Raw genomic sequence first — 12,915 nt, 5'->3', positions numbered from 1 at the left:
CAATACAGATTTTTAAGAAAACTTAGTTTTTCTTATGAGCCCTGTAAGTACCAATCTTTTGCATGTATCTGGATACTATTTATTAATAATAATCTTTGTTATGGTACATAAGAATCAATAATAAGAAGAATTTTTGAGCACATAAACTATCGTGCTCAAAAATATATCTTCAAAATATTTAGTTTGAGGGTAAACAATTGTTTTCTTTATTTACCTACATTTATTTTATATATCTCCTAATCCTACAAAAAACACAAGTAAAACTAAGGAGTATATCCAATGAAATAGTTAATATTTTTATATCCTTAACTCATAGGTAAAGAAGAAAGTATTAGGTAATAAACATATACGACCGGGGTTAGGATAACTGCGCACGCCAAGGGTTAATTGTACACCACATTATATTGACCTGATATTCTGCACTTCATTATGTTGACCTATTAACAGATTTTGTCGTTGTCACAATAGTAAAAATTTTAAATTTTTGTTGTAAACAGTAATTTATTTAGTTTGTTTTTCAGTGTATGGAATAAATTCACCTAAAGGTAATATCTGTAGAATTATTCTCAATCCATAGGTTCATCTGTTGATCCATCTCAGGTGAGAGGTGGTTCTTCCAGTCTCCTGTTTCACCTGAAAATATTAAACCTAATTAATTCACATGCAATTAAGAGAGACTGTAGGTACAGTGTGTTATTGTTCATTGTAAAGTTATAGATCTTTTACATGTGTCATATTAAAGAATAATATTATATTATACGACTGATCATATGTTTTTATACATTTAGGATAAGAAACATTTCAATCCAAAAGAAAACATTACCATGTGTAATGACAAGACACATGCACTTAAAGTGAACTGAATGGGACTTCAATAACATATTCAAAACAAATCTGGCACTACACTTGGCCCAAAGAGACAACATTGTATAATGCATAATTATAACTCATAATAAAAGTTATACAACAGTCCATTGGATTTGTTACCCAAAACTCTACCTTCCAATCGCTTTATATTGGCGTTCCCATCACTACTATGTGTACAGAGGTCAACAGTTGAAGAAAGAGGCCCAGTCGTCCCACCCTGGCCTGGAGCTGAAGCCTCACCCTCTCTCTTGTGAGGCAAGTGTTATGACCACTATACCACATCATGCTCCCTCACTCATTATTGAACGTTGCGAAGGAAATAACATAGCATATGTGATTCTGTATATCGTTGCTAAGTTCTCAGTTTCCACGATGACTCTACTTCAGTCTCCAAGAAAACAAGTTATTTGTAAAGATGCAAATGTCACAAGTTTTTTCCTCAGCTTGACCAGAGCTTGTAGCTACTTTCATGAGACAGATATGATCACATAACTAATGTTATAAACTATAGCTACCTCAAACATCGCTCTTGTTCACTAATACCCTCTTGATAATGGTCTAGGGTGAACACCCTTCCATTCTTATGTCTCGACTGTCATTGTAACAGCAGCTCCCAGTGACACCCACATCCACCAGTCATTGTAACAGCAGCTCCCAGTGACACCCACATCCACCAGTCATTGTAACAGCAGCTCCCAGTGACACCCACATCCACCAGTCATTGTAACAGTAGCTCCCAGTGACACCCACATCCACCAGTCATTGTAACAGCAACTCCCAGTGACACCCACATCCACCAGTCATTGTAACAGCAGCTCCCAGTGACACCCACATCCACCAGTCATTGTAACAGCAGCTCCCAGTGACACCCACACCCACCAGTCATTGTAACAGCAGCTCCCAGTGACACCCACATCCACCAGTCATTGTAACAGCAGCTCCCAGTGACACCCACATCCACCAGTCATTGTAACAGTAGCTCCCAGTGGCTAAACACCCACCAGTCAATGTAACAGTAGCTCTAAATGACTGCACCGCAAATAGTCATTATAAAAGTCGCACTCAGAGTCTACACACCCATTAGTAACTGTTACAGTCGCCTTGAGTGACTACACACCCACCAGTCGTTGTGACAGCAGCTACCATTGGCTACAATTCAACCAGTCATTGTAACAGTTGCTCTCAGTGACTGCACACCCACAAGTCATTGAATCAATCGCTCAGTAACTACAACTTCCAGTCATAGTAATAGTTGCTCTGAGTGATTACAAGCCCTATTCATTGTAACAGTAGCTTTGAATGACTACACTCCCACCAACCATTGCAACAGTAGCTCTGAGTGGCTGCACCCAACAGTCATTATACAGTATCTCTGAGTGACTACACACTATCCAGGCATTGTAACATTTGTTATCAGTCACTTCACACCCACCAGTCATTGTAACAGTAGCTCTGAGTGACTACACACCCACTAATCATTGTAGTAGTAGCTCCCTGTGACTGCACACCCACCAGTCATTGTCACAGTATTTCTAAGGGAGTACGCCCACAAGTCATTGTAGCAATAGATCTGAGTGACTACAAACCCACCAGTAATTGTAAAAGTATCTGTCAGTAAGTACACACCCACCAGTCATTGTAAAAGTAGCTCGAGAGGACAACACACAACCAAGTCATTGCAACAGTAGCTACCGTTGACAACAATTAAACCAGTCATGGTAAAGCTCCCAGTGACAACTCACCCACCAGTCATTGTAACAATAGCTCCCAATGACAGCACACGATCAGGGGGTTAGTGGTTTTATAAACTGAATACTGAACTTAACCAATACTTTACTTACTGGCGAACAGAGACCCCAACCACTCTCTGATAAAATAAGTTCGACCACGGCAACCACACTGCTGCTACGTCAATCTCTCCCCAATCCTGGAGTAAATATAATAAGTAGGGAGATCACCCTGTGTTACGGCCCTCTCGGGTCGCAACTGGGTTCTTACTCTGATGTTGTTAGAGGAAGGGTATCCGGCCCCAAGCCAGTAGTGGCTTTCAAGGGATGTGATCCGTAACGCAAGTAAATTAAAGGGGAAGGGAAATAAAGTCAAAACTTAATATAATATAATTATCACCGTCACCAATAAATAAGATATAAACGATTACACGGGGGGGGGGGGGATATAAACACTATAATACACGATGTAGTTTTCCTCCAAAGACCCTGGACGTTCACGGTGCCAAGTTCTTGGTGCTCTCGTGGCCTCACGACGAATCCTTCGAGAATGAGTCTACCCCGGCCACAGGCCAGCCAAAACACAGTTCCACTGGGGGCACCGTCGTGGAGGCCGTCAACCACAAGTCCAGCAAGATAGCTGGCAGGTTCCGAATCAGCGACGCTGGTTAGGCCACTCCACGAGCGATACTAGGGTCGCGCCCTAGTCAGGAGCCTCGTGTGATACCACAGATCACTCTCCTTTCCACAACACCCCAGTGGTTAAGCATCTCCACCAGTCAGTCCCGGGTACGACAATCCTTCAACTGCCACTTCACAGGCAGGGTAACACCACAGTGTTCATCCGGGGGGCGACTCACAGTTGCTGCAAGCAAACACTTGGTGACGAGACGGCTGCCTTGGGTAGACTGATCCAACTTCCATTACAGCAGTCCCAGGTCGACTCTGTAATCAGACACGTCATCAGTAACAGGGACACACAAAAAGCACCTCACTTACAGGCTCAGACACAAACGCCCGACGTATCCACTCCATAGATGGCGTTGTTGTCTGGGCACCACCTCACCAGAGGTCAGCAGCGGCTGTGTTATGAACTAATCAGGACTGAAAACTAGCCCTCGTGGCCAGTACACCTCGTCCTCACCAGGTGTCGTCGTCCACTTGGAGGGGGTTTCGGGAGCTGACCCACAGATGGCGCGGTTGTCACTGCTCCGTGCTCGGACGCTGGATTCGGGTCTGTAACACCCTGTAATCGCCGTACACTCGGGGAAGAGTTTATCGTCACCTTTATGTGGGGTGCGGCTCCAGTCTGGCCCCCTTGCTCATGAATACTCACCCTCTCGAGCCGCCGTCACTTCCCTACACTCTTCTTATTATGAGATGACCTCCTAATTCCCCTTTATGATGTTACTGAACTCAGTCAACCAATTTGCAACCGTCTCTCTCTTTCCCTCTCTCTCTCTCTCTCTCTCTCTCTCCTCTCTCTCTCTCTCTCTCTCTCTCTCTCTCTCTCTCTCTCTCTCTTCTCCTCTCTCTCTCTCTATCTCTCTCTCTCTCTCTCTCTCTCTCTCTCTCTCTCTCTCTCTCTCTCCTCTCTCTCTCTCTCTGTCCTGTCTGTCTGTCTGTCTGTCGTCTCTCTTTCTCTCTCTCTCTCTCTCTCTCTCTCTCTCTCTCTCTCTCTCTCTCTCTCTCTCTCTCTCTCTCGTCTCCTCTCTCTCTCTCTCTCTATCTCTCTCTCTATCTCTCTCTCTCTCTGTGGGAACCGACCTGTGAGATTTATATTTATTTAATTTATATGAAATTTATATAGAATTTATATTTACGTTAATTTGCATACTTCGATAGCAATTTGTATGATGTTAAGTGGACTGTATTTCTGCAATAATCTCACAAATCGATCCTCTACACATTAGGGGGGGGGGTTTATATTGAATTTATATATGCAGCCAATCAAACTACAGTATTAACTACACATTAGTTTACATTGAAGAGGTTCCTTATCTTATTGTACAGCAGGCCTTAGTCCACCAGGTATAACCAGGATGTAGACACCAAATTATCCTCTTTGAGGTAGCTTCCATCACCCAGTAACTGGTACACAAAGCATGCTTCCTCGTCTTGACCTGTCAAAAAGGCGCTAGCTATGAAGCCAGAATCCTAATATATGACAGCTATATCAGAGAAAACTCTGTACATGGAACCATAAAGACCTAGGCTTAATTACCTTGTTTGAGTCGATCATTCGTGTTCTAACCGGTAGGCCCTATCTACTGACATTAATGGCCAAAAATGATTAGATAAACCGCGGTTTCGGAAAGACACTTCCCTTGAGATTGATGACAGCGTGTTGATGATGGCAGATCACTACTCTGATCTTCCATAACACTTCGTCCAAGAGAATTTATAGGAGCCGTAATTCGCCCCACGACTCTGTGGTCTTAAACAATAATAATGGCTGACCACTCCCTCCTCACTGACGCTACTGGCCTACATTGTCCAGATGACAGTAAGTGATAGAAGGGTCACATTTACTCTATTTTAATTCTGATAATTAAGTTAATTTATATGAGATGTTTTATGATGGTAAAGTCCAAAGACTAATGTATTTAAGAATAATTCCCACCATAATAGGTGGTGAATTTATAATAGTATGTGGTAATGATATCCCATTTTCTATAGACGGAAATTCCACTACAAGTTACATTTTCTATAGGTTAACTTGTTTATACAACACAGCAATATTATCTGCCTGTATGATATTATTAAATGGTGTCGGATTTTCCGACATAATTCCCTGGGGGCTGCTCACGGGTCTAAGTCCTATTTAGAACAGACGAACACCGATACTCCTCCTTCGAATTATTAGATTAATTTGATGTTAGTAGTTAGTAATCACACATTTGTGCGTCTGTTCGTACAGGACGGATTTCCCATACTAGAGTTGCAGGGGTTAGAATTCTAATGCGATTTCATTTCCCTGTTAACTCTTGAACGGAAAAATTCAAGCCTAATTACATATTATTTAACCCAGAAGACTGAATGTGATCAAGTACTACAGTCAAGTATGATTTAGGGACTGCAGTGAGATCAGTGACATTAGATATAACTTGAAGTTTGTTTAGGTAACTGGTCACTGATATATAAACACTGAGGCCCATGGAATACATCTTGATTAAATAATAAATGTATCAAATCAGTCATCAGATTTATTGGGGTTTAATTTAGTTAATTGATTCAGAAGATTGAATAGCTCATCATGAAAGTAAAGTATGGTTCTGAGACTGCAATAGGTTCAGTGACATTGGTCGCAGTGATTTGTAGCTGTTTAGGCTACTGTTCACTGATTTGCCACTGAGGCCTCATGAACTCATCTTCAGCTTTAAATGATGATACTAACATCAACCTCTGTTACTATAGTCAGCTGTAATCTCCTTAGTATAATGCTACTGGAGAAATATAATCAGCTGACAAATTTAGATTTCTATTGGTATTGTTTATCTGCAGCCATAGGTCTCCCCAGGCTTGATACTGGGCCTGAGAGTAATTTACCTCCTGCAGAGTTTAACATGGTTATGCCCTGATATTTAGTAGGGCTACCAATGAATCGATGGTAGTAGTCTGTCCTAACAAGGAGACTGAAGTCGGTGAGGTGATCAGACTAAATATTATCTGCCAATTTTATTCCTCTATTTCTCAGGAATTTGGCTGTTGCTCTCAGACCTTGAACTTGTAGGTCTACTGGTATTTTGTCCACCACAATGGCTTGTACTTGACAGACGTACCTGCCTAAACGTACTGATGGTTGTACCACCTGGTAGACTTGAGGTCCTGCATCTGTTACAAACCCTGAGATATTGAATGACATCTGGGCTACAGGCCTTAATTGTAGTTCATCTGCCAACTTTTTAGTGACATATGTTCTCTGGGACCCTTGGTCAAACAACCCACGGGTATGGACCTTGGCCCTCTTATTCAGGATGGTAATTTGGGCAGTAGGCAAAGTCGTATTACCTTTAGACTTTGCCGATTGGACACTCTTTGTTTGTTGCACCTTGCAGTACTGTACTGTGGTGGGAATGCTATCTTCCACCTTGGGGTTTGGAGACGTTGTTTTGGTGTCTCTGCACAATGCTGCATGGTGCTGACCTTTGTTACACCTATTACAGGTGTGTAATTGGGTATCACAGTCGTTGATGTTATGTTTCCTGAGGCACCTCGTGCAATGTTGCAAATCTTTAAGTCGCTCAACACGGGCGTCACTATCAGGAAAATTAGGGCAGTGGTACATTGAATGTTTCTCATTGCAGAACAAACATGTTCCATAGCTTCCAGTACCCTTTGGTTTACGTTCTTGGGTGACACAGTAACTATAGGCTTGGAGGGTCCCACTGCATATACGCCCATACTGCTACTGTTCCACTTTGGTGTTGAATTATATTGTCTAGATTGATTTGGAGTACCTTTGGTACTCTGTGGTTTACTATTATTGGTTTCTGAGGGTTTACTTGGTGGTTTTAATTTGTCATGTGTTCGTAATTGATGAACTACTGACTTTAAACCCTCAGATATTTCATTCATGGATAAGATACTTTTATTGTAATGAGCACTCATTTGTCTCAATATGTCCCTAGGTATTTTCTCCTGGACAATTATTTTCAAGACCGACTCAGCCCCGTTTGTATCTGCTGTCAGGCTGAGGGCATTGATCAATGATTCTACCTCCAGCTTGAAGACTTGGAGTGATTCAGCTGAAGGTAAATGGGGTAAATGCAACAGCTCATGAACTAAATGTGATGTTCTTACTTCTGGATCAGCATAATTGTCCTTGAGGAGTTTTACTGCCAGATCATAGCCGTCATTAGTTAATCTCAGATGGGATACTACTGTTTTAGCCTCACCTGATAATTGGCCTTGCAAATAAGAGAATTTACTACTCTTTGGTAAAGATTGTTTTGAGTCCACAAGGTCAATGAATTTGTTCCAAAATTCGTCCCAATCTTCCTCATCTTTTCCTGAGAAAGTGGGTAAATTAATTGGAGGGAGTCGAGCTTCTGCTTGACTCGTATTAGATGCAACTGTTGTTGTTGTTGCCTTGTTCTGGGCAGTTAATTTGACGTAAGGCTGTAATGTGGCCTGAGTGTGATCTTCATAATTCGCAAGATCAACCATAATGTCGTCTATTTCTGTTTCTGATAAATTGGTGTTGGCAAGTTCAGCCACATATGTTGCTATTTGGCATTTGATTTGCTCAAATTTACCTGCAGCTGCTTGATAATAGCTTTCCAGGTCAGCATAATCAACTTGAGATTGTTGTGACAAATCTTCACATTTCTTGATCTGTCTTGTTAAGTGGCCTTTAAGACCTGCAAGGGTTCTTTTCATTCTCCCTGCATTATCCATACTGGCTAGTTGGTGAAGCCTTGTGGGACTTGTACTTGGGTCGCTCATAATACTGAACAAGCACTGATGTTAGACTAGGGTAAAATTTCTGCACTCACTAGGCTGTAATCCTACCTCTACTAGAGGTTAGCACTTAAAATTAATACACATTATATATATACAATCATACACACTAATGATTTGAGTGATAAACCAGTGTCATTGGAAGTACCTTTAGGTTAGCTCTTCTATTTCACCCTAGGATGGTATAGACACTAATTAATCACTCAAAGGTGTAATGATCATAAGTAAATTATTATATATACACAACTCAACTCGAGTTGATAAAATTTACACCCAAAATAGGGTCTGCACCATTCATTAATGGTGCTGGGTTGTTTAATATAGTACAACTAGACTATGGTAATGGGGCTAGGATGAACAATAAATAGTTCAACTAGTCAATGGTAATATCCTACCCTGTTGTGGGTTGGCAATTAGTAAATATTATGTTGTGAACACTAGTGCAATATATATTAAATAATTCTCTATTTTGGAGAAATAATATGCACAATTATTGATAATAGCCTCTTAATTGCCTCTATGAAACTTCTAATATTATCAAGAAGTATTAAATATTATTAGTGACCTCGCGAAATAAAGTCCACAAAATTCGTGGATAATCTCTCGCGAAATTTAACACCACGAAACCCGTGAACAATCTCGTGAAGACACAGCCACTAATTTGGCTGGCTTCAATATTAGCGCTGTCATTTCACAGAATAACACGCCATCAAATCTGTGGGTGTGCATGAAACCGCTGATGAGGCTGATCTGAACTGAGGGGGACTCCTGAGCTCGCACGAGGCAACGCCGCCGTCTTTGACTGGCTTTGTATAAATCACACTGCACTAGTATATTTAATGAATCCACTGGTTAACTGGTTCATCCGGTACTAAGATGACCAAATAATCTGTCATCCGACTCGCAGATGACCAATAATGTGGGTTCATAGGGCCAATAATCTGTCATCCGGTTCGAAGGACCAAATAATTTGGGAACCGACCTGTGAGATTTATATTTATTTAATTTATATGAATTTATATAGAATTTATATTTACGTTAATTTGTATACTTCGATAGCAATTTGTATGATGTTAAGTGGACTGTATTTCTGAAATAATCTCACAAATCGATCCTCTACACATTAGGGGGGGTTTATATTGAATTTATATATGCAGCCAATCAAACTACAGTATTAACTACACATTAGTTTACATTGAAGAGGTTCCTTATCTTATTGTACAGCAGGCCTTAGTCCACCAGGTATAACCAGGATGTAGACACCAAATTATCCTCTTTGAGGTAGCTTCCATCACCCAGTAACTGGTACACAAAGCATGCTTCCTCGTCTTGACCTGTCAAAAGGGCGCTAGCTATGAAGCCAGAATCCTAATATATGACAGCTATATCAGAGAAAACACTGTACATGGAACCATAAAGACCTAGGCTTAATTACCTTGTTTGAGTCGATCATTCGTGTTCTAACCGGTAGCCCTATCTACTGACATTAATGGCCAAAAATGATTAGATAAACCGCGGTTTCGGAAAGACACTTCCCTTGAGATTGATGACAGCGTGTTGATGATGGCAGATCACTACTCTGATCTTCCATAACACTTCGTCCAAGAGAATTTATAGGAGCCGTGATTCGCTCCACGACTCTGTGGTCTTAAACAATAATAATGGCTGACCAGTCAATCCTCACTGACGCTACTGGCCTACATTGTCCAGATGACAGTAAGTGATAGAAGGGTCACATTTACTCTATTTTAATTCTGATAATTAAGTTAATTTATATGAGATGTTTTTATGATGGTAAAGTCCAAAGACTAATGTATTTAAGAATAATTCCCACCATAATAGGTGGTGAATTTATAATAGTATGTGGTAATGATATCCCATTTTCTATAGACGGAAATTCCACTACAAGTTACATTTTCTATGGGTTAACTTGTTTATACAACACAGCAATATTATCTGCCTGTATGATATTATTAAATGGTGTCGGATTTTCCGACACTCCCTCCCTCTCTCTCTCTCTCTCTCTCTCTCTCTCTCTCTCTCCTCTCTCTCTCTCTCTCTCTCTCTCTCTCTCTCTCTCTCTCTCTCTCTCTCTCTCTCTCTCTCTCTCTCTCTCTCTCTCTCTCTCTCTCTCTCTCTCTCTCTCTCTCTCTCTCTCTCTGTCTCTTTCTCTCTCTGTCTCTCTCTCTCTCTCTCTCTCTCTCTCTCTCTCTCTCTCTCTCTCTCTCTCTCTCTCTCTCTCTCTCTCTCTCTCTCTCTCTCTCTCTCTCTCTCTCTCTCTCTCTCTCTCTCTCTCTCTCTGTCTCTCTCTCTCTCTCTCTCTCTCTCTCTCTCTCTCTCTCTCTCTCTCTCTCTGTCTCTCTCTCTGTCTCTCTCTCTGTCTCTCTCTCTGTCTCTCTCTCTGTCTCTCTCTCTGTCTCTCTCTGTCTCTCTCTCTCTCTCTCTCTCTCTCTCTCTCTCTCTCTCTCTCTCTCTCTCTCTCTCTCTCTCTCTCTCTCTCTCTCTCTCTCTCTCTCTGTCTCTGTCTCTCTCTCTCTCTCTCTCTCTCTCTCTCTCTCTCTCTCTCTCTCTCTCTCTCTCTCTCTCTCTCTCTCTCTCTCTCTCTCTCTCTCTCTCTCTCTCTCTCTCTCTCTCTCTCTCTAAGCCCATAATCTAGGGCTGTCAATCACCTTAAATTGGATACCAAGTCACATTGGCATTGATGGTAATGAAAAGGCAGACTCACTAGCAAAAACTGCCACTGCTCTATCTGTTGTACAGTTCAAATACCTCCAAGTTTCTCACAGATTATGCAGCAAATCTAGAAGAAAATATTCTCAACTATCAAAAGTCGCCACAGAGGTAAAGTAGCGGAAGGAAGATCCACTGCGATATGGTACGAACAAGCTACTGGTTACTCATCTTTCAAGCCTGGCAAAAAGATATCCAGAGACACTGCAGTAGCCATACAAATTGCTGGAAGGTAATGAACCCAATAGTTAACTTTTTATTCTAGCATAGTTGAGGCAGTTGATAGTGGTATGGATTGTGATGTTGTGTACCTTGACTTTAGCAAAGCTTTTGATACAGTACCACATGAAATACCGATTAAAATGATAGAGGCTCATGGTATTGGGGGGTGCTATATTAAGTTGGATTAGGACATGGCTAAGAACATAAAAACATAAGAACAAAGGCAACTGCAGAAGGCCTATTGGCCCATACGAGGCAGTTCCTATTTATAACCACCCAATCCCACTCATATACATGTCCAACCCGCGCTTGAAACAATCTAGGGACCCCACCTCCACCACGTTACGCTGCAATTGGTTCCACAAATCCACAACCCTGTTACCGAACCACAGGGTTACTGAACCAGTATTTACCCAAGTCTTTCCTAAATCTAAACTTATCCAATTTATACCCATTGTTTTGTGTTGATACTTTTAGTACCCTATTAATATCCCCTTTGTTATGTCCATTCATCCACTTGCAAACCTCTATCATGTCACCCCTAACTCTTCGCCTTTCCAGTGAATGCAACTTAAGCTTTGTTAATCTTTCTTCATATGAAAGATTTCTAATTTGGGTAATTAACTTAGACATCCTACGCTGGACATGTTCAAGTGAATTTATACCCATTCTATAATACGGCGACCAAAACTGAACTGCATAATCTAAATGGGGCCTAACCAGAGCAAGATATAGCATAAGAACCACACCAGGTGTCTTGTTACTAACGCTTCGATTAATAAATCCCAGTGTCATATTTGCCTTATTACGAACATTCATGCATTGATTCATTTGTTTTAAATTCTTACTAATCATAACTGCCAGATCCCTTTCGCAATCCGAATTCGCAATCTCAACACCATCTAGCTCGTATCTTGTAACTCTATCATCATTACCTAGCCTCAGAACTTTACATTTATCAGCATTAAACTGCATCTGCCAATCCTTTGACCATTTCAAAATCCTATTTAGATCAACTTGAAGTGGTAGTGAGTCTTCTTCCGAATTAATTTCCCCATTGATTTTTGTATCATCGGCAAATTTGCAATTGTTGCTACTCAAACCTGAATCTAAATCATTTATATAAATTATAAACAACAGAGATCCCAGGACAGCCTTGAGGCACTCCACTTTTTTGGAGTGGAGTGAGAGAGAGAGAGAGAGAGAGAGAGAGAGAGAGAGAGAGAGAGAGAGAGAGAGAGAGAGAGAGAGAGAGAGAGAGAGAGAGAGAGAGAGAGAGAGAGAGAGAGAGAGAGAGAGAGAGAGAGAGAGAAAGTGAGAGAGAGAGAGAGAGAGATAGAGAGAGAGAGAGAGAGAGAGAGAGAGAGAGAGAGAGAGAGAGAGAGAGAGAGAGAGAGAGAGAGAGAGAGAGAGAGAGAGAGAGAGAGAGAGAGAGAGGGAGAGGGAGAGACAGAGAGGGAGAGGGAGAGAGAGAGAGGGAGAGGGAGAGAGAGAGAGAGAGAGAGAGAGAGAGAGAGAGAGAGAGAGAGAGAGAAAGAGAGATAGAGAGAGGGAGGGTGTAACAAGCTAGGTTTGTTGTAAGAAGGTTCCAGAAGGTTCCAGAAGTCTCGTGTAGAGACCTGACCCCAGCAACGCGCATCCCCCAGGGAATTCGCAATGAAAATAATTGACGCCTTTGTTCATAGTTTCGTATAATGAATCATCCTATAGTATTCACTTATTTAGAGAAATTAGCCTTCATTCATTTTGCATTCAAATTGTATTGTATAGTATTACTGTTTATAATATCAAGAGTATTCTAATTATTGAGTTAAGTCACCATCAGTGACGTCACGAGCCAGCACTACTCTTTATTGCGGAGTGACCTGGCGGTCATAGGTCACAAGGTTCCATGTCCTCTATTTCT

General features: G+C 41.3%; 1 protein-coding gene across 1 annotated transcript in view; it reads right to left on the bottom strand.

Moving 5' to 3' along the window:
- Nucleotides 1–200: 200 nt before the first annotated feature.
- LOC138361512 (sulfotransferase 1E1-like) overlaps nucleotides 201–12,915 on the bottom strand; it is a 31,300-nt gene continuing 18,585 nt past the window's right edge. The window contains exon 3 of the mRNA XM_069320810.1: nucleotides 201–633. Coding sequence (XP_069176911.1) covers nucleotides 536–633 — 98 coding nt within the window. The 3' untranslated portion in view covers nucleotides 201–535. The remainder of the gene's footprint in view (nucleotides 634–12,915) is intronic.

This window comes from Procambarus clarkii, unplaced genomic scaffold, assembly GCF_040958095.1.
Source record: "Procambarus clarkii isolate CNS0578487 unplaced genomic scaffold, FALCON_Pclarkii_2.0 HiC_scaffold_436, whole genome shotgun sequence".
NCBI classification, from domain to species: domain Eukaryota; kingdom Metazoa; phylum Arthropoda; class Malacostraca; order Decapoda; family Cambaridae; genus Procambarus; species Procambarus clarkii.
Note: the sequence above shows the minus strand (reverse complement) of the source record. Positions and strands in the feature narration are given on the sequence as shown.